The 23001-nt window shown below is 40.0% G+C and overlaps 1 protein-coding gene and 1 non-coding gene across 3 annotated transcripts in view; one reads left to right on the top strand and one right to left on the bottom strand.

The window, feature by feature from the left end:
- The window catches only part of ARHGEF4 (Rho guanine nucleotide exchange factor 4), a 207709-nt gene that overhangs the window by 98873 nt on the left and 85835 nt on the right, over nucleotides 1-23001 (bottom strand). For both annotated transcript variants that reach the window (XM_031008717.3, XM_031008718.3), the window contains exons 3-4: nucleotides 17015-17320; nucleotides 1944-2070 (exon numbers count right to left, since the gene is read on the bottom strand). In XM_031008717.3, the coding sequence (XP_030864577.2) occupies nucleotides 1944-2070; nucleotides 17015-17320 (433 nt within the window). The remainder of the gene's footprint in view (nucleotides 1-1943; nucleotides 2071-17014; nucleotides 17321-23001) is intronic.
- LOC115933865 (small Cajal body-specific RNA 4) lies at nucleotides 18388-18516 on the top strand. The gene has a single exon (XR_004069710.1).

Raw genomic sequence — 23001 nt, 5'->3', positions numbered from 1 at the left:
AAATAATAGGAAAATATGATTATGAAGCTCTGAATTGTAAGGAGGTACTGACTTGAAAGGCCAAAATCAGCTTTGAGGATTCTCTCTGGAAAAAGATTCCTCTCCCTGGTTACTGTCCCTTCCACAAGACTCTAAATAACTCTACGACATAATGAAGGGCTCATGCAAGAAATTGGGAAAGTTTCTTCAACACTTGTCAAACACCTTTTCATAACTTTGCTTGTGAGTTTAAGATCACAACTTTATGTGGGAAAGAATAAAACTCCACTTCACAGTGCAGCCTAAATACATCCATCTGCTGATGGACAACCACCACATCCACCAGCTAATCTGAGCAGCCAGCTCCCTCAGGACCAGCACCTCGAATGTGCTGAGTCAGATTCAGAGCTCAACTCAGAGTCTGCATCAGAGCTGATTCCTTAGCAAGGCACATGCCAAACTCCAGCATTCAGGGCCAACCACCATGCACCGTCATCCTCTGCCTCACCACACTGGCTTTCTATGGGTCTTCGGCACCGACAGGACCTGACTACCAACAGCCTCCACTGCCAGCCCGCTCCTCCCAAGCCTGGACAAAGCACGCATTTGACAGGTGTGGCTGTTTTGTTTTTCTAACTCTTAGAGCTTTACCCTTGTTCATCTTTCTTCAACACCAGATTTGGCCCCTCCCTCCAGCAGCCATGAGCTTTTAGACTGTAAGGTCACCACCTAACACAATCTGCACCTGCTCAAGACCTGAGACCCCACATCTGTCCTTCCACCAGAAGACAGATGTGCCTTGAGCCTCACTTAGCGTGTCCAGCCCTGCTGGGTTGGGTGTGAGGAAGGTGGTTGTTCTACATAAAGAGGCCCCATCCTGGCTCTCACCTGCGGCCCAATTCCCTTCTAGCACAGAAAGCCAGGCCTTTTGTGGACAGATATGTGATGTGATGCTATTTGCTATAGTTTGGAGAAAGGACTCATACAGGCTGCCATAAAACTCAAGGAAGAGGCCATTATTCCTCAGAACGGAAAACACCCAAGTTCCATCAGCTGATTAGAGACAGCTCCCTACATGATTCTGTCTCCTTGAAGTTATACATCCTACTACGAGACGAAGGGACAGTCAGTAGTTCTGCTCAAAATTAACTAATGGAGCCAAGCTGGGGGACTCTAGGAATTCCTTTTTTTATTTTTTCTTGAGATGGAGTATCACTCTGTCGCCCAGGGTGGAATGCAGTGGCACAATCTCAGCTCACTACAACCTCCGCCTCTCAGATTCAAGTGATTCTCCTGCCTCATCCCTCTGAGTAGCTGAGATTACAGGCATGCACCACCATATGGAGATAATTTTTTTTTTTTTTTTTTTGAGATGGAGTTTTGCTCTTGTTGCCCAGGCTGGAGTGCAATGGCGTGATCTTGGCTCACCGCAACCTCTGACTCCCAGGTTCAAGCAATTCTCCTGCCTCAGCCTCCCGAGTAGCTGAGATTACAGGCATGTGCCACCATGCCCAGCTAATTTTGTATTTTTAGTAGAGATGGGGTTTCTCCATGCTGGTCAGGCTGGTCTCGAACTCCCGACCTCAGATGATCCACCCACCTTGGCCTCCCAAAGTGCTGGGATTATAGCATGAGCCACCGCACCTGGCCTGTATTTTTAGTAGAGATGGGGTTTCACCATGTTGCCCAGGCTGGTCTTGAGCTCCTGACCTCAAGTGATCCGCCTGCTTCAGCCTCTCAAAGTGCTGGAATTACAGGCATGAGCCACTGTGCCCAGCCAATAATTCCCTTTCTTTGGGTGGTAGGCACTCCTCCCTAACTGAAGGAAGAGGACAATTGTTTATCTCTCTCACCTTCAAGCTACTTCTACCAGGCAAGTGGATACAGCTGCCAACAGCACTAGCTTCTTGTCCTTCATGCCAGGATCCAGAGTACATAGCAAAAGAGAGAGGCGCGTAACTCACCAGTGCCTGGTGTGTGCTCTGGCCAGCCCATGTGGTTCAGTCCCGTTGGAGCACTCTGGGAGAGTGGATGGCTTCTTCTAGGGAGATTCAAAGACTCTGGAGAGGTAATGATCGTCTTTCTCCAGCACTGGAAGAGGAGGAAAGAGACAGAGGGCAAATGAAGAAAAGAAATGACAGGCTGTCATTGCCACCCTGCAGTCTTTCTAATTGCTGAGGACTTTTCCTTGTGAACAGAGCACACAACCAAAATATGCACAGCTCCAGGGGATGCCTTTCACATCAAAACTCACAAGACAAACTTCACCTGGAGTCTGCAGTGGGCAACCTATCTGGCCACATGGATAGGCTGTCATTCCATGGATGAAGTCAGGACTGTGGAGAAGGTCTTTGGACTCCCAACTCTCCCCAAGCTGGTGAGCCACACAGCCTGATATCTCCCCAAAAGCAAGACTATTAGTTTTAGCTAAGGCATAGTCTTTTTGGAATGCTTCATTAAAATACAACTCACGAAATCCGTGACATCTCCTAATTATGAAGCAGACACTGCCCTTCAGACAGTAATGACCACTGTTGGCTGTGGCTTTGGGATGACCAGGGATATGAGCCTTTTCTGTATCATCCCATTGTCCAGAGATAAACCTGGCCCCTCTTGATTTTTTTCTACCTTATGAAGTTATTGTATTAACTTAAAAATTGTGGTATGTATTCAAATAAATGCTTGTTCCCTTACTTTTTGCTTTTGTATTCCTCATACTATTAAGCAAACAGTGCTTAGAAAATTCTTTTAGTGATTTCCAGAAACATCAATATACAAACAATGATAAAGACGGAGTTGCACACTTCACCCCATCCATTTGAACACAACTAAAAACCTTGGGGAGAATGTATAGATCAGCTGTTTGAGGACTCTAGAGGGAAACAGCAGCAGGTAGACTGGGGAAGGAAACCAGAATTCGAAGTAACACTGATCCTGTGGTGAGTTTCTTGTTTTGTTGTTCCTGTGGTGTGCCCTGGTCTGAACTCAATACCAGCTTGAAACTGGGCATGGACATAAAGGACTCCAAAAGAAGCCCTCTCAGATCTGAAGAGAGGGAAAAGGGTCCTTAAGGGTATGAGGGAATGAGGGATGTGTATTTGAGTGATGATTTCTCCCACCCTATTCCCCTAGGCAACCTCATTATGGTAATGGCAGTGGTGGTCGTGCAGACATCTAAAATTCTGAGGGACAGGAATCCTCTCTGACCAGAGGAACTGTGGTCCCAAGGGCATGGGAGAGAATCCCTGTTTCTTTTTTCTATCTCTGTCTCCCTGCCACTTGGTTTCAGAGGCAGACACAGTTGCAGGAAGTGTATGGCAGAGGGAAAATGAAAGCCCCAGCTTTCCATCAAGAAAACTAGGAAAGGAGGGCTCCTAGACACCAGGAAGTGCCTGGGAGAATGCCAAGAGGAGGGGTCTCAAGCAGAAGATCCCATAATGTTGTGTATGAGTTCCCGGACTTACCCCCAAGCTGTATGAGTGGATCTGACCCTGAACAGCATATAAGAGTCTTTTGGGAACTGAACCATGGGGTAGAACATATTTCAGGTCCCACAGGGGCCACTGGGTGATCCACATTATCCAAGTGGCACTGCAAACATCTTAAAACCTGACCTGACAAACTGACATAAGAAACAGCCCCTGAAGGCCAGTAAGAACTTGCAGCCTGAACTTAACTGGGTCAACTGCTTAAAAAATTTAATAATCATTATTCTCCATAGGAACTAAACAAGGCCCAGAGTCTCATAACATAACATTTAAGATGCCCAGAATACAATCGAAAATTACCTGACACACAAAGAACTATGAGATCTCAATAACTTTTAAGGGAAAAGGTAGTCAACAATGGCAACACCAAGATGACACAGTTGTTGGAATTATCAGAAAAAGACTTTAAAGCAGCTCTTATATCACCATGCTCTAAGAAGTAAGGGTGAACACTTTTGACATAAATGAAAAATAATAGCAGATAAATAGATTAAAAATAAAGTGGAGATGTTAGTAATGAAAAATATAAAATAACTAAAATAAAATCCAGTGGCAGAGTACAATTATAAAATGAGATGAAAAAGGAAAGAATCAGTAAGCATGTAAATAGCTCAACAGAAATTATCCAATTGAAGAACAGAGAGAAAAGGTTGGGGGGAAAAATCCCAATAAAACTTCAGGGACCTGTGTGACAACAACAAAGGTCTAACACTCTGTCATCAGAGTTCCAGAAGGAGAAGGGAGTGCAGTGCAGAACAATATCAAGAATAATTTCTGAAAACATCCCAAATATGATTCAAAACATTAACTTACAGACACAAGAGCCCAGCAAACTGCAAGCTGAAAAATCCAGCAAACTGCAAGCAAGGAAATCAATGCCCAGAGACATCATAAACTGCTGAAAATTAGAGACAATGAAAAAAATCTTAAAGCAGCCAGAAACCACAACAGATCACACAGAGGGGAACATTCATTTGCATGACTGCAGATTTTTCATGGAGGCCAGAAAGAAGTGGAATAATATTTGTAAAGTGCTAAATCACTGTCAACCCAAAAATCTATATCCAGCAAAAGTATGTTCAGGAATGAAGGTAAAATAAGAACATTATCACATGGAGAAAAACTAAGAGAAGTCACAGCCAGTATACCTGTTCTAAAGCAATGTTAAAGGAAGATCTTTATACAAAAGGAAAATGATACCAGAGGGAAACTTTGAACTTCAGAAATGAAGGAAGAGCAACAGAAATAATAAATAGCTGGGTAAATATAACACACCATTTTTCTCCTCTTAAGTTTTAAAAAATATTTGACAGTTAAACACAAAATTATAATATTATCTAATGCAGTTTTCCATGTATGCAGATTTAATATACATGAAAACAACAACATAAAGGAGGAGGTTAAAGGAACCTATGGGATGGAAGATGCCTACATTCCTTCCACTCGAAGTGGGAAAATACTAATTCTAACTAGACGGAAATGTTAAGAATGTATGTTAATTCCTAGAGTTGCTAAAAAAACCTATACAAAGAAATATATTTAAAAGCTCAATAACTAAGTTAAAATGGAGAACTAAAAAATACCCAAATAATCCAAAAGGAAACAGAGCAATGCAAATCAGAGAACAGAAAATGAATGATAACATGGTAAACCTAAATCCAAACCATCAATAAATACATTAAGTTTGAATACTCAAAGCACATAATCAGAAAAACAAATATTAAAATAATTAAGGAAAGAACATCTAACAATATGCTATCTACAAGAAACCTACTTTCAAAATAATGATAAAGGCAGGTAGAAAATAAAAGGGTGAAAAACGATGCCACACAAGTACTAATCAAAAAGAAAATGTGAATGGCTATATTAATATCAGACAAAACCAATTTCAGAGCAAGGAAAATTACCAAGGACACAGAAGAACATAACATCATAAGAGTGAATTCACCAAAAAGACATATAATCCTAGATGTCCATGCATCTAACCACAGACATTCAAAATATATGAAGCAAAAATTTAAAGGAAAAATGGAAAATTTGCAATGATTCATTTCTGATTGGAAACTTCAGCACTTTTATCACAGTAATCAATAGAAGAAATAGACAAAAACAAGGTAATAGACAAAGTGAGCAACACCATCAACCAATTGGAACTAATTGACATTTGTAGAATAGCCATCCAACAATAGCAGAATACCCATTATTTTCAAGTGCACATGGAACATTCACCAAGAGAGGCTATATCCTTGGTGATAATCATAATAATGAAATTTTTAAAAAGTTTGAAAGTATGAAATCATACAAAGTATGTTTCTCTATCACAATGGAATTAAACTATAAATCAGTAATAGGTAATTCTATTATTTTTCTTAAAAACGAAATCCTAATCTATTTAGAAATTAACACACTTCCAAAATAAAAACTGCACCGTAGTTCCAGTGACTGCTTTGAAAACAGTGATCTAGTGCTCTGATTCACTCAACGTATGTGTTATTATTCCTGCTGTTCTAACCCTTGTATGTTACACCATATTATTACTTGCTTCTTTTCATACTTTTTTTGGAATTATACCTGCAGTTTATCTTTTTGTGTTTACACAAAAATATGGTTTATGTATATCTGAGTAGTTGAAACTAGTAGAAACTACCAAACCAGCCAGGCGCGGTGGCTCATGCCTGTAATCCCAGCACTTTGGGAGGCTGAGGCAGGTGGATCACGAGGTCAGGAGATCGAGACCATCCTGGCTAACACGGTGAAACCCTGTCTCTACTAAAAATACAAAAAATTAGCCGGGCGTGGTGGCGGGCTCCTGTAGTCCCAGCTACTCAGGAGGCTGAGGCAGGAGAATGGCATGAACCCGGGAGGAGGAGGTTGCAATGAGCTGGTATCACGCCACTGCACTCCAGCCTGGGTGACAAAGCAAGACTCCATCTCAAAAAAAAAGAAAAAAAAAGAAAAAAGAAAAAAAAAAACTACCAAACCATATTTGACTCAACTAGTCAAATATACTCAACTAGTATATAATCTCTATTTTCTATTAAATTATCAGGAATTATCTCTAGGCCTCCAAACCTTTTACAATCAAAGAATCTCAGGCTTGGAATCCTCTCAAAATCTACTTTAATCCTGCTTAAAGGGAAACTGGACCCTGTACACATATTCATGCAGGCCACATCACATTTTATTTTTTTAAATAGTCACTTAAGCTTGTGACTACAGTTGACTCTTGAACAACATGGGTTTGAACTGCATGGGTTTACTTATACATGGATTTTCTTCCACTTCTGCCACTTCTGAGACAAGACCAACTGCTCCTCTCCTTCCTCCTCCTTAGCCTATGGAATGTGAAGATGATGAGGATGAAGACCTTTATGACAACCCGCTTCCAGTGAGTAAATAGTAAATATATTTTCTCTTCCCTCTGATTTTCTTAACATTTTCTCTTTCTCTAGCTTACTTTATTGCAACAATACTATATATACTACTTATAATATCTTACAACATACAAAATAAGTGTTAGACTGTTTATATTATCAACAAGGCTTCTGGTCAACAGTAGGCTATTAATAGTTAAATTTTTCAGGAGACAAAAATTATACATGGAGCTGAGGATGGTGGCTCACACCTGTAATCCTAGAACTTTTGGAGGCTGAGGCGGGCACATCACCTGAGCTCAGGAGTTTGAGACCAGCCTGGCGAACATGGTAAAATCCTGTCTCTACTAAAAATACAAAAATTAGCCAGGCGTGGTGGCATGCGCCCGTAATCCTAGCTACTCGGGAGGCTGAGGCAGAATTGCTTGAACCCAGGAGGTGGAGGATGAAGTGAGCTGAGATCACGCCACTGCACTCCAGCCTGGGGAACAGAGCAAGACTCCATCTCAAAAAAAAAAAATTATAAATGGATTTTCGGCTGTGTGGGTGGTTGTTACCCCTAACCCCTGCATGGTTTAAGGGCCAACTGAATATCCATTTGACAAAACGTTTTCTCAGGTCATTTCTCATATGGGTTACTTAAACATTCTCTAAGTCTTCCCTTCTTGTTCTACAGCAAATTTATCATGCCATTTTTATGTTAAAAATCATAAAAGGCTGCCTGCTGCTTATAGAATAAAGTAAAGATCTATTGGCATGGAGCCCAGAGTTCCTCAAATACTGTTTTCTGACTACTGTAACAACTCTTGCCATCCATCTCTCTACCACCAGGCACCTGCTTACTACTTCCCTGATACTCCATGAATTTTCATACTACCGTCCGAGGTCAGGAGATCGAGACCATCCTGGCTAACATGGTGAAATCCCGTCTCTACTAAAAATACAAAAAATTAGTCGGGCATGGTGGCAGGCACCTGTAGTCCCAGCTATTCGGGAGGCTGAGGCAGGAGAATGTCGTGAACCTGGGAGGCAGAGGTTGCAGTGATGTTGCTATCCCCTCTATTTGAACTACGCTTCCCTGCTGAAACTTTATCCATTCTTAGGAAAGTGTCTCCTTTTATGCAAAATATTTCCTTATGTTCCATCTACACAGAATTACCCACCTCCTCCTCTCTGTTAACAGTATTTTGTTGATATCACTGTAGCACCTGTATTGTTATATAATTACTATACAAATCTTAGTACCTGGAAGTGGGATACAGCTATAACAAACACCTACAAATTTGGAAGTGACTTTGGAATTGGGCAGTAGGTAGAGGCTGGACGAGAAGAAATAAAAAGAATACACACTAGAAAGGAAGAAATACCCCCTGCCCCCCATTTTAAGGTGATATGGTTGCTTACCTAGATAGTTTCCAGTAATCTATAAAAAACAACTACATTTGAACTAACAAATGAATTCAGCAGAGTCACAGGATACAATATCAACACATAAAAATCAATCGCATTTCCATATACTAAAAATCAACTTGTGGAAAATGAAATTTAAAACACAATATTTGTAATAGTTCCTAGGAAAATTAAATACAAAAGTATACATTTTAAAAATGCAGAGGATCTGTATGCAGAAAATTACAAAATTCTGACAAAAGAAGTTAAATAAAACCTAAATAAATGAAAAGATATACCTGTATTCTTGTGTTGGGAGACAAAACATAATGAAGATGACTGTTTCCCATAAATTAATTTATAGGTTTTCTGCAGTCTCATCAGATTCTCAGCAAAGTATTTGTAGACAAGACAAACTTATTTTCATATTTATTATTGGAAGGAACTAGCCATGGAACGTGTAAAACAATGTTAAAAAAAAAAAGGAAATATAGTGGAAGGACTCCATCTAATCAACATGAAGGCCCAGTACATAGCTTTGAAGATCAAGACAGTGTGGCACTGGTGGAAGCATAGACACACGATCGACAGTACCAAACAGAGAGCCTAGAAACAGGCATAAGTATATCCAACTGATTTCTGGCAATGGTGCAAAAGTGATTCAGTGAGGAATAATAACTCTTTTCAACAAGTGGTCCAACAGTATCCACAGGCAAAAAAAGAAAAAAAGAAAAGAAGAAAAGAAACTTCACCTAAATCCCACAACTTATGCAGCCATAAGAAAGAATGAGATCATTTCCTTTTGCAGCAACATGGTTGCAACTGGAGGCCATTATCCTAGGGAAACTGACACAGGAACAGACAACCAAATACCACATGTTCTCACTCATAAGTGGGAGCTAAACATTGAGTACATATGGACACAAAGAAGACAACAACAGATTCTGAGGCCTACTTGAGGGTGGAGGGCAGGAGGAGGGTGAGGACTGAAAAACTACCCATCCAGTACTATACTTATTACCTTGGTGACAAAATAATCTGTACACCAAACCCTTGCAACACGCAATTTACCTATATAACAAACCTGCCCATGTACCCCTGAACCTAAAATGAAAGTCAAAAAATTAACTGGAAATCAATCACAAACTTAAATGTGAAAAGTGCAATGATGAAACTTTAGAAAAAACAGAAGAAAATCTTTGAGACTTAGGGGTCACTGAAGAGTTTTTAGACATGATGCCAAAAGCACATCCATAAACGGAAAAAATTGATTAAGTAGACTTCAACAACATTTAAAAATTTGTTCTGTGAAGACCCTGGTAAGAAGATGAAAAAACAAGCTACAGACTAGGTGATAATGTTTGTAAACCACAAATTCAACAAAGGACTAATATCTGCAATATGAATATATATAATATACAGACACATACACACTCTGTCTCTCAAAGACCAACATTAAGAAAATGCCTTGCCTTACCTCTCAATTGTTTGAGGGGAGAAAATGAAAAGGCTATCCAGTTAGAAAGTGGATAAAAGAATAGAAAAGACATTTCACCTAAACTGTTGTACCAATGGCAAATATGCACACGAAAATATTTTCTACATTATTGCGCCTTAGAACCCAACCATTTCCAAAATGAGTTATCACTACACTACTATTACTATTATGGTAAAAATATAAAAGTAGCAAAAAAACAAATGCTGATAAGAATGCTGAGAAACTGGATCATGCAAACATTACTGGTGGGAATGTAAAATGGTACAGCCCTCTCGAAAATAATGTGGAAGATTCTTATCAAACTAAACAGACAACTATCATATGACCCAACAATTGTACTCTTGGGCATTTACCCTAGAGAAATGAAAACATATGTTATTAAACATATTATTTATAATAGCCCAAACCTGGAAACAATCTAGATGTCTTCGAATAGGTGAATGATTAAACAAGTTGTTGTACATCCAGGCCACGGAATACTGTCAGCAACATACATGCAGCCACTTTGTTGCCACATTATAATATTCAAGATGCCCAGTTTTCAACAAAAAATTATGATACAAAGGCCGGGTGCAGTGGCTCATGCCTGTAATCCCAGCACTTTGGGAGGCCGAGGCGGACAGATCACGAGGTCAGGACATCGAGACCATCCTGGCTAACACGGTGAAACCCCATCTCTACTAAAAATACAAAAAATTAGCCGGGCATGGTGGCGAGTGCCTGTAGTCCCAGCAACTTGTGAGGCTGAGGCAGGAGAATGGTGTGAACCCGGGAGGCGGAGCTTGCAGTGAGCCGAGATCGCACCACTGCACTCCCGTCTGGGTGACAGAGCGACACTCTGTCTCAAAAAAAAAAAAAAAAATTATGATACAAAGAAACAAGAAAGTATGGCCCACTCAGGGAAAGAAAAGAAATGAACAAGAACCATCCCTGAGAAAGCACAGGGTCTTCTTACTAGACAAAGACTCTAAACAACTGTTTTAAATATGCTTAAAGAGCTAAGTGAAAGAAAAACCACTAAAGGAATCAAAAGAATGATGTCTCATCAAATGGAATACCAATAAAGAGAAAGTATTAAAAAAACAGGTAAAAGTTCTGGAGTTGAAAAGTACAATAACTAAAATTCAATGTAACATGTCTGAGTAGGCAGAAAAAAGAATCAGTGGATTTGAAGACGGCCAATTGAGATTTTCCAATATGAAGGAAAGAAGCATGGAGAAAATTAACAGAACCTAAGAGAAGCATGAAGAAAATTAACAGAACCTAGGGCACCATCAAGCACACCAACATACCTATAATGGAATCTCAAAAGAAAGAGAGAAAGCCCAGACACAGTGGCTCACACCTGTAATCCCAGCACTTTGGGAGGCCGAGGGGGGAAGATCACCTGAGGTCAGAAGTTCAAGACCAGCCTGACCAACATGGAGAAACCCCATCTCTACTAAAAATAGAAAAAAAATTAGCCAGGCCTGGTGGTGCATGCCTGTAATCCCAGCTACTTGGGAGGCTGAGGCAGGAGAATTGCTTGAACTTAGGAGGTGGTGGTTGCGGTAAGCCAAGATTGCACCATCGTGCTCCAGCCTGGGCAACGAGAGTGAAACTCCATCTCAAAAAAAAAAAAAAAAAAAAAAAAAAAAAAAAAAAAAAAAGAAAAAAGAAAAAAGAAAGAGAGAAAATGATCAGAAAGACTTTTTGAAGAAATAATTGTGGAAAATTCCTAAATTTGGTAAAGTACATGAATCTACACATCCAAGAAGCTCAGTGAACTCAATGATGGATAAACATAAAGACTTACACTCAGACACATTGGAACAAAATAGCTGAAAGCCAAAGACAAAAAGTGAATCTTGAAATCAGCAATAGAGAAGTAATTCACCATGTACAAGGGATTCTGAATAAGATTAACAGCTGATTTCTCCTCAGAAACCAAGGAGGCCTGAGGCAGTGGGATGACACATATAAAAAGAGGGAAAGAATAAAAAGGTTCAGCAGAAGTTATACATCTGGGAAAACTGTACTTCAAAAATGAATGGAAAAATTATCCCATGCAACTAATAACCAAAAGAGAGCTGGAATGTCTATACCAGCACCAGACAAAATAGATTTTAAGTTGAAAACTGCTATAAAGACAAAGAAATACATTATAGATTGATTAAAAAGTCAGTTCATCAAGAAGATATAACAATTACAAACATATGTACCTACAAACTGAGCAACAAAAATCGACAGAAATCATGTGAGAAATAGTTCTGCAATAATAGTTGGAGACTTCAACACCCTTTCAATAATAAATGGACATAAGGTCAGTGAGGAAATAGAGGTCTTGAACAATACTATAAACCAATTAAAACTAACAGACGTATACAGAACACTAAACCAAACAACAACAGAATACACATTCTTCTCCAGTACACATGGAACATTCTCCAGAAAAGACCATAAGTCTTTTACAGAAAACAAGTTTCAGTAGATTTTTTTTTTTGAGGTGGAGTTTCACTCTTGTTGCCCAGGCTGGAATGCAATGGCATGATCTTGGCTCACTGCAACCTCTGCCTCCCGGTTTCAAGCAATTCTCCTGCCTTAGCCTCCCGAGTAGCTGGGATTATAGGCATGCACCACCACGCCCAGCTGATTTTGTATTTTAGTAGAGACTGGGTTTCACCAGGTTGGTCAGGCTGGTCTCGAACTCCTGACCTCAAGTGATCTACCTGCCTTAGCCTCCCAAAGTGCTGGGATTACGTGCATGGGCACCATGCCTGGCCAGTAAATTTTAAAAGACTGAATTCATACGAAGTATCTTTTCTGATTGCAATGTAATGACACTAGATGTCAATAGGAGAATGGAAAATTCACAAATATGTGGAAATTAATACAATATTAAACAGTCAGTGAGTCGAAGAAGAAATCATAAGATTTCACAAAAAAGAAAAGAAGAAATCACAAAATTAGAAAATACTGTGAGATGAATGAAAACAAAAACACAACCATCAATACTTATGGATGCAGCGAACGCTATGCTGAGAGGGAACTTTCTAGTTGTAAAAGCCTAAATTAAAAAAGAATTTCTCAAATCAATAGTCTAATTTTACATTTTTAGTCTAATTTAACAAGAAAAAGAAGCACAAACTAACCCCAAAGCTAATAGATGGAAGAAAATAATAAAGATGAAAGTAGAGACACATTAAATATAGTAATAGAAAAACAATAGAGGCCAGGTGCAGTGGCTCATGCCTGTAATCCCAGCACTTTGGGAGGCTGAGGTGGGCAAACCACTTGAGCCCAGGAGTTGGAGACCAGCCTGGGCAACATGCTGAAACCCTGTCTCTACCAAAAATACCAAATACCAGTCCCATAACTCAGTCTCTAAATAAATAAATAAATGAATAAATAGATAAAAAATTAAAAATGGAATAAAATAAGAAAAATAATAGAGAAAATCAAGACAACCAAAAACAGATTCTATGAAAAGACTAATAAAATTGATAAGCATTTAGCTACACTGAGAAAAAAAAGAGAGAAAATACAAATTACTAAAATTAGAAATGAGAGTGGAGGCATTACTACTGATGTTACAGAAATTTAAAAGGATTGTAAGAAAACACTATGGACAATTGTATATCAACAGATTAGATAATGTAGATAAAATGGAGAAATTCTTAAGAAAAACACAAGCCAAATGACTCAATAAGAAATACAAACTTTGGCCAGGTACAGTGGCTCATGCCTGTTATCCCAGCACTTTGGGAGGCTGAGGCGGGCAGATCACTTGAAGTCAAGAGTTCGAGACCAGCCTGGCCAACATGGTGAAACCCTGTCTCTATCAAAAAATACAAAAATTAACCATGCATGGCAGTGCATGCCTGGAGTCCCAGGTACTCAGGAGGCTGAAGCAGGAGAATCACCTGAACCCAGGAGGTGGAGGTTGCAGTGAGTCAAGATCATGCTGCTGCACTCTAGCCTGGGTAACAGAGTGAGACTCCATCTCAAAACAAAAAAAAACAAGAAGAAATATAAACTCTTAACAGGTCTATGACAAGTAAAAAATTGTTTTTTCACCAACCTGACGCTAAAAGAAAAGAAAAAAGAATTGAATCAGTAATCAGAAACCCCACAACAAAGAAAAGCCCAGGACCAGAAAGCTTCACTGGTGAACTATACAAGATATTTAAAGAAGAATCTTTCTCAAATGCTTTCAAAAAATAGAAGAGGAGAGAGCACTTCCTAACTCATTCTATAAGACCAGAATCACTCTGATACCAAAGCCAGAGAAAAACATCACAAGAAAAGAAAACTGCAGATGAATACATATTCAATGTACTATACCACATTAATAGGTCAAAGAAAACATGCATGATTATCTCAGTTGATGCACAAAAACCGTCATCAAAATTGATCCTGCACTTAAAAAATCCAGCACCCTTTCATGATAAAAACACTAGAAATAGAAAGGAACTTCCTTAACATGATAAAATGGCATTTGTGAAAAACACACAGCTAACATCATACTCAATAGTGAAAGACTGAAAGCTTTAATCCTAAAACCAAGAAGACAAGGACACCCCATTTCACCACTTCTGCTCAACATTGTTATGTAAGTTCTACCCAGAGCAAGTAAGGGATAAAAGAGAAATCAAAGGCATCTAAACTGGAATGGAAGAAGTAAAATAATCTATTTTTATAAATGATGTAATCTTATACATAGAAATTTCCAAAGAATCCACAAAAATATTATTATAGCTAATAAATGAATTCACCAACGTTTCAGGATATAGGATCAATAAACAAAAATCAATTGTATTTTTATGCTCTAGCAATGGATAATCCCAAAATGAAGCTTTTAAAAATTTCCATTTATGATGTCATCAAAAGAACAAAATACTTAGGAAACATTTTAACCAAGGATGTGCAAGACTTTTTACAGTGAAAACTACAAAACACTGCTGAAAGCAATTCAAGAACACCTCCCAAAAACGGAAAGACACCCAGTGTTCATGGATTTGAAGACTTAATATTATTAATATGGCACTACTCTCCCATGTGATCTACAGATTGAATGCAATCCTATGGAAATCCCAAGGGCCTTTATTTTTTTGCAGAATTGGAAATTATAAGATTCATATGAAATTGCAAGGTCCAACAAAAAGCCAAAACAATTTTGAAAAAGAACAAAGAAGACTCTCACATTCCAATTTCAAAACTTATTATAAAACTATGATAATCAAAACAATGGGGTACTGACATAAAGACAGACATATAAGTTAATAGGATAGAATTGAGAGTCAAAAATACACCCACACATCTAAGGTAATTTGACTTTTTTTTTTTTTTGAGACAGGGTCTCACTCTGTCACCCAGGCTGGAGTGCAGTGGTGCAGTCTTGGCTCACTGTGACCTCTGCCTCCCAGGTTCAAGCGATTCTCCCACCTCAACCTCCCGAGTAGCTGGGAGTACAGGTGCGTGCCACCACACCGGCTAATTTTTGTATTTTTAGTAGAAACAGGGTTTCACCATGTTGTCCAGGCTGACGTCGAACTCCTGGCCTTAAGTGATCCACCACCTCGGCTTCCCCAAGTGCTGGGATTACAGATGTGAGCCATTGCGCCTGGCGGGTAAGTTGATTTTCGACAAGGATGCCAAGACCATTCAGTAAGGGACAGAATAGTCTCTTCAACACATGGTGTTTGGGTAACTACATATCCGCATGGAAAATATTAAAATTGGACCTCTATCTCATACCATACAAAAATTAAATCAAAATGGATCAAAGACCTAAATTTAAAAGCAAAAGGTATAAAACTCTTAGAAAAAAACAGAAGTAAATTTCATTACTTGGATTTGGCAATAGATTCTTAGGTATGACATCAAATGCACAAGCAACAAAAAAAAAATGGATAAAGTAGATTTCATCAAAATTAAGTACTTATGAATCAATGGGTACTATCAAAAAAGTGAAAGGCACTCTACAGATGGGAGAAAATATTTGCAAATGACATATCTTATAATGGTCTTACATTCAGAATATGTAAAGGATTCCAGGCCAGGCGCGGTGGCTCATGCCTGTAATCCCAGCACTTTGGGAGGCCAAGGCCAGTGGATCACTTGAGGCCAGGAGTTCGAGACCAGCCTGGCCAACATGGTGAAACTCCGTCTTTACTAAAAATACAAAAATTAGGTGGGCATGGTGGCAGGCGCCTGTAATCCCAGCTACTCAGAAATGGATGAAGAGCTACTCAGGAATGGATGTATGGATGAACAAAGTGAGACAAGTACTGTATAATCACATAACGAAATGTTACTTAGCCATACAAAGAAATGAAGTATTGATATGTGCTATGACATGGATGAAACACGATGCTAAGTGAAAAACGCCAGTCACAAAAGGTCACGTATTATGTAATTACATTTATATGAAAAATCCAGAATAGGAAGACCCATAGAGACAGGAAGCAGATGAGTATTTCCAGGGTCTGGGGAGGGGAAATGGGGAATAGGGTTTCCTTTAGGGGTGATGAAAATGCCTTGGAGCTGGACAGAGGTGGTGGTCACAAAATATAGTGAATGAACATACTAAATGCCAATGAATTCTTCACTTTAACATGGTTAATTCTACATTATGTAAATTTCACCTCAGTTTTAAAAAGTGAGTCTTCAAGGATGAGGTGAGACTCAGAGATGTGTACTTCACAAACACTTGATAATAAATATTGCTATTTATAAAGGGAAAAAACAAGAAACTCTTGTCAGAGATTGGGTAAATGGCATGATGTCTACACCATTAATTTACTTTTTAGTAGGCTGTCGGTTTCATGCAAAAAATCATGTTGTCAAAGTGTCCTAGAGACAAAATTGAATGGACAACGTAATGACTTTAGTTAATTTGGTTAAGATTGTCTTATTGAAATGTTCTGTGCCTCTGTGAGTGGCAGAGCCAATGCTAGGGCAGTGTCTAATCATGTCGGGCACACAGCAGGCACTCATTAAATGGCAGTCTTCTCTGCACTACTACCTTGCATGGAGCTGGCCACAGGCAGAGACATACTACAGAGAAGGAAGAGGGGGCCCTGGCTTCTGTGGCTCTGGGGAATGCGCTGCTCAAAGTGTCTCTCTTGCAGGCCCTCGACTGCAGTACTGAGTGTGGCCCAGGCAGCATGCTGTAATCCAAGGGGGCCCAGGGTGACAAGTTACATCTCAGGAGAGTCAGGCGAAAGCTCAGGAAGCAACAGGCAGCTGCAGAGAGAAGGGGATACCAGACCAAGTCTGAGGACTCCTGGCCGGGAGTGGCTTACCTTGACTCCATCTTTCTGCACTGCCCCTATGTGCAGCCTCCTTTCGACGTGGGCCTGCTTCTGCAACTTCTTTCTCTGTGTCTTCTCCAGCCACAGGTCATCCACACTGACGGGCGAGTGGTGAGGGATGCCCCTAGGCTGTGAAGGAGCCTCCCCACGCACAGTCTCTGCAGAGATGCAGAGGAGGGCCCATGTCGCCATGTCAGTGGTGAAGCAGGGCTTCTGGGCAGGCTCCATGTGGAACGCCTTCTGACTGTGAGAGCAACTGGGCTTCTCACCTGCTGGTTCTTCCCAGGGCATGTGGTTCTGGAGAGCAGAGAGAACGGGTCAGGGGTCAGAGGTCAAAGGACATATCAACTGGGAACACGCTGTCCTTCCTCTGCCCAGTTCTTTTTGGGTATAACACTATGTTTTGGTTAATTTTCAAAGTACAGAGTCCAGTGAAATACTTTGTTCACAGTCATTTTGGAAAATGTGCAGATTAGGAACAAAACAAATCTTGTCTCTGTTAAAATGTCTACTTTCAAGAGTATTTTTTTAAAAATCTTGTCTTCTATTTTGATCAAAGAATTAGGCCTTGAAAGTAATTACTGAACTTGGCATGCTCATTAGAAATACTTTTTAAAGGCTAGCAACTGGGGTAAAACTTCCCGTTTAAACAACATTCCCTTATGAACAAAACTGAAGCAGAAGCACTCTTCCAGAGCCCTGTACCTCTTCTAGCTTGACTCCGATGCTCACTGAAATGCAGGCAAGACTCCACCTCACCCACATTGCCACCACCATCCCTGGTTGCCGTTACACACCAGGCACCTTAAGGATTTCAAAATAAAATATGTCCCCACTAGCAGAATAGTTAGGCCTGTGTTGGCATCACCAGCATCTCTGTTGTTTGAAATTTGCCACTGGGAGAAGAAACCCTTTTCTTCACACATGTTGTCCAAGTCTAACGATCCCCTATGCCCACCCCATGAACACCTACTTTGTAGCAGCAACCTCTGTGGAATGGCATCCCCAAGCACTCTGTGTGTACTGTTTGCTAAAAACTAAGGTGAAATTTCTTTTAAGTATTTCAAGTCTGCCTTAAAAATGTATCTACGCTGTTGGGAGGCTGAGGCGGGCAGATCACGAGGTCAGGAGATTGAAACTATCCTGGCTAACACAGTGAAACCTCGTCTCTACTAAAAATACAAAAAACTTAGCCAGGTGTGGTGGTGGGCGCCTGTAGTCCCAGCTACTCGGGAGGCTGAGGCAGGAGAATGGCGGGAACCCGGGAGGCAGAGCTTGCAGTGAGCCGAGATTGCGCCACAGCACTCCATCCTGGGCAACAAAGCGAGACTCGGTCTCAAAAAAAAAAATTAAAAAGTATCTATACTGGAGGACTAAGGAGGCTGGGTCTGATGAGGCAAGATTTTGCTGATACATTGCTCCTAGAAAAAAGCGTTGGCAAGAGCAGCCCTCACTGGAGACTATCACACGGCTGACTGTTCTACCCAACACTCTACTCCAGTTGTACAGGAGACTGTTTTTGCTATAATTTCTTACTGATATATCAGTTGGAAAAAAGTGGGTATGCTTACTTAATATTGGATCTTGGGTTTTGCCTCTTAAATATCTCTTGCTGAACAGAATATGATGCTTATTTTGTAGGTAAGTACATGGAAAATGAAGTTCTTATTTTAAATTAAGCTCCTCGATAGAGTTTATTTTTATGGTAGAAATTGTAGGGGGTCCTTATTCTGGAAGTGATTAGATGTACTTGGGAGATTACAGTATTTTGCATAAGAATTTTCTACAAGATTAGGATTTAATTATAGATTCTCTGCTTAATCTGAGGTATTCTAAAATTAAAAGTGTATACATATGCATATGTTTACAGTGAAAGAGAGAGAGATGGAGGAAGAGAAACTGGATGGCTGGATAATTATTACATAATGGTTTTGGGGTACAGCCTGGGAAGTAAGACTTTTTCTAGCTCTCCAGGTAATTCTAATGTGTGTCCAAGGTTGCAAACCACTGATCTAATGTGTTTATTTGAGCTCCCAAATATTGCTCTACATTTAAAAACTATTTTCAGCTAGTTCTTTCTCCCCAAGTACCTTGTGGATCAGAAACAGCTGGTTTCTTCTCCCTTAGAAACTCAGAGAACTTAAGCGACTTGCCTCAGAGCAAGTCCTTGCCCAGAGGCACCCAGCTGGATCCTCTGGGCTATGTAGCAACAGATAGACCATACTCCTGGGAATGGGTGAAAAATGGATTTCTGAGCCCTGAGGGAATGGTTGGCAATTTGTGTCTAAAATACCCTCCAGGGAATTCTGAGGCAAAGCTAGTCTGAGAATTACTGTACTAGACAGACAGATAGATTAGAGAGAGGCAAGGTAGCTCAGCCTGTCCTGGTGGTCCTCATGTGTCCAGGGGAGAGGGCCAGAAAGCAGACTTTGGGGTGGGATAATCTGAGTTTGACTAAAGGAACTTTTGTCCTTCGTTGTATTCCCAAAAGAGCAGCATTAAGAAATGATGAGACGATGGTAGATGAGAAAGTTCAAGAAAATCTGGAAAGGGTAAAGTAGATGTAGGAGGGGTAGATGGTGCTGCAAAGCACAGGAAGCTATCTAAAGAAACGCAGATGACTTGGAGTTCGCAGGGAAGGAAGCAGGCAGAGGTTCTGGTTTAAAGTTTGTAAGTGTGACCCTCAGTTAAGGTCCCAGCACAGTCAGCCACGTGACTGTGTATACTCCCCTTTCCATTTCTCCTTCCCTCAAACTGCCAGCCAAGATCAAACACGAGAGACTTATGGTCCTGAATAATTGAACAAGAATCTCCAGCTTGTGGGGACCACGGACTTAACTGGTGAAAGCAGTGGAGAGGTTTGGGATGGAAACAGCATAACAAGAAAACCTGCATGGTGAACAGGGAGCGACTCAGCACCCTGCTTCATTCTTTCCCGGTATAATCCTGTATCTTCTCAAGAAGTGACTGGAGGATACCGCTCTGGAGAAACTGACCCACCTCAGAGAAGAGACCTCTAAACATTGACTTATAAAATAAGCAACTTCTCTTTTAAAATCACTTGATAGGAAAGCACACTAGCCAATTAGCTCCACACATGCCCACATAATATCTAAACAGATATTTGGTGTCTTACTCTGAAATAAATATGAAATTCACCCAAAGATTGCTAGGCATTTAGGAAAAACCTTCAACACACTAAAATGACCAAAATAAACAAATAGGGAAAAAAACTAGGAAAGAGAAAATGTAAAGGATAGAAGAAAACTTCAAAATAACTAAAATTAATAACCTGAAGAAGAAAAAGGAAGACACTGAAATCATTAAACAAGAACAGTATGCTATGAAAAAAACAAAACAGGAAACTTCCAATTCTGGACAAGATGGCATAGACACACTTCCTGTTTGTTTCACTAAGCACAGCTAAAAACCTAAGACATTATGTATAAAACAAAGATACGAAAACAAAGACATCTGAATGGTGGAGAGAAGAAAGTAGACCAGCTAGGGATCATAAAATACAAGGAACAACACACCACGGAGTTCCCTAGGTTTTCTTTTGCCACATATATACCACTCATACATGCTTCCTATATGGATGCTGAACAGTCTTGCTGGAGCTGTCACTAGGTCCAGACAGAAAAGCTCCAACAGAAATCTGCATCCTCTAGCTAAAGGACCAGCCTAGCAAGACAGAAAACTTTTAGGCAAATGCTCTACTCAAGCCAAACATCAGGTAAAAACCATGCAACACACCCCTGTCTCCCTCACACCCCAGCAAAGCCTGAGTGAAGAACTCCCAACCTCACCTGTCATGGGTCACATATGTCCCTGAGCCAAGTGGTGTGAGAGAAGGCTGATGGGAAAGCTTGAACTTTCTTCCCCTGCCAGTGTTAGTGAGGCCCTCCACCATGATGTCTGTGAAGACAATGTGTGAAGCCAGTCTTCCATCCTCTACCTGGTGTCAGTGAGGCATTCCTCCCCTGACCTGCTGGGGTAATGCAGGAGAAGGCCTGCTAGAGAGCCAGCACCTTTACCACCAGCTAGCATTCACAAGGCCTCCTGATCCCACTGACAGAGCAGGAGTATCACCATCTTGGACAAGCACCCACCGCCATTCTAAAGTCCACCTTGATCAAAAACTGCCTAAATCTAAAGGGCATCAGCCTAATGGCTAAGATCAACATGACCATAAACCACAAATAACGTCTCTGACCAGAAACATTCCAAACCCCTCCCCAACCAGAGACATGCCAACCCCAAGATAACCTCTCCTTCAGCCAGAGAGATGTCAGCCCCAAGATAACCTCCCCTCCAACCAGAGACATTCCAACCCCACCATAAACTTCTCCCCCCAACAGAAATATTCCAAGCCTGTAATAAGCTCTCTCACCAATACATACTCTTAGTCTGTAAGAGAGAGTGCTCCTGACCCCAAAAAAAAAAAAAAAAATCAGCCAGAAGTCCCTCTCAGGTTTATTTTCCAAAATAAACCTGTCTTTGACTGTTGAGCCACTTTTTGTGTTTCTTTCCTCTTTCTTTAACTCTTACACCAAGCTATCGGTGCAAGCTTGTTGTAAAATCTTAACTCTCATCCCTGCCTATTAGTAAATGAAACACCCATCCTTGCATAAGGTGTCAATAGAGGCCAATAAAGGAATGTAGGGTTTCACCCAAACCTGGAAGTAATGAGGTAGTGCCCACCTTCCCACACCAAAGTGGAGTCAGAGGTGGTTTTCCAAAACAAGATTTAAATAAGATACAAAGACTCCACTCCCCAAAATATCCAGAATAAAATAGAAACTCATTAATCATAACAAGAACAGGGAAAATCTCAACTTGAATAAAAAAAGAGAGTCAACAGACACCAGCACTGAGAAGACAGAGGTGCAGGAATTATCAAACAAAGATTTTAAAGCAGCCATCATAAAAATGCTTCAACAAGCAATACAAATACTCATGAAACAAATGAAAAATAGAACAGCTCAGAAAATGGAAAATCTTAGCAAAGAAATAGAATATATAAAGAATATCTAACTGGAAATTATAGAATTGAAAAATATAGTAACTGAAATAAAAAGTTCAGTTGATCAGCTTACAGGAGAATGGAGAGGATAAGAGGATCAGTGAACTTGTAGATGGAAGAGACAGAATTATACAATCTGAACAACAGAGAGAAAACAGACCAAAGAAAGAAAGAAAGAAAAAGAAAGAAAGAAAGAAAACCAAACAAATAGAGCATCATGGACCTGTGAGACTGCAAAGAAAGATCAAACACTAGATAACTGGAGTCCAAAAGAGAGAGGACAAAGTGGGTTGGGGTGAAAAAGTATTTAAAGAAATAATGCTCAGAATTTCCTAAATTTGGCCAAAGATATAAACCCATAGATTTAAGAAGCTGTGCAAAGTCCACATAGTATAAATCCAAATAAATCCACATGAAGAAGAAACATAAGCAAACTTCTGAAATCTAAGGACAAATAAAAAATATTGAGAGCAGTGAGAGGGTAAAAAGACACCTTCCTTATAAGAGAAAAACATTTTAAAAGGCATCAGACACCTGGAGGCCAGAAGGAAGTGACATAAAACTTTTCAAGTGTCACTTTTCAAGAAAATAACTATTAACTTAGAATCTTTTATCCAGTGAAAATATTCTTCAGTAATGAAGGGAAAATTGAGACATTCTCAAAGAAAGGAAGAATGAGAGAATTTATTGCCTGCAGATCTACCCTTAAAGAATGGCTAAAGGAAGTTCTTGCATTAATTTTTAAATAAACTGTGAGATTTAGGTCAAAGTTTTTCTTTTTTTGCTTTGGATGTCCAAATGCTCCAGCATTGTTTCTCGAAAAGACTATCCATTGAATTGCTTTTGCACCTAAAAATTGGTGGGTATATTTGTGTGGATCTATTTCTGTGTTCTCTCTTCTTTTCCATTACTCTATGTAATTTTCCCTCCCCCAATACTACATGGTCTTGAT

Source organism: Gorilla gorilla, chromosome 11 (assembly GCF_029281585.2).
Source record: "Gorilla gorilla gorilla isolate KB3781 chromosome 11, NHGRI_mGorGor1-v2.1_pri, whole genome shotgun sequence".
Lineage (NCBI taxonomy): Eukaryota > Metazoa > Chordata > Mammalia > Primates > Hominidae > Gorilla > Gorilla gorilla.
This window is presented reverse-complemented; position numbering and strand designations above follow the sequence as displayed.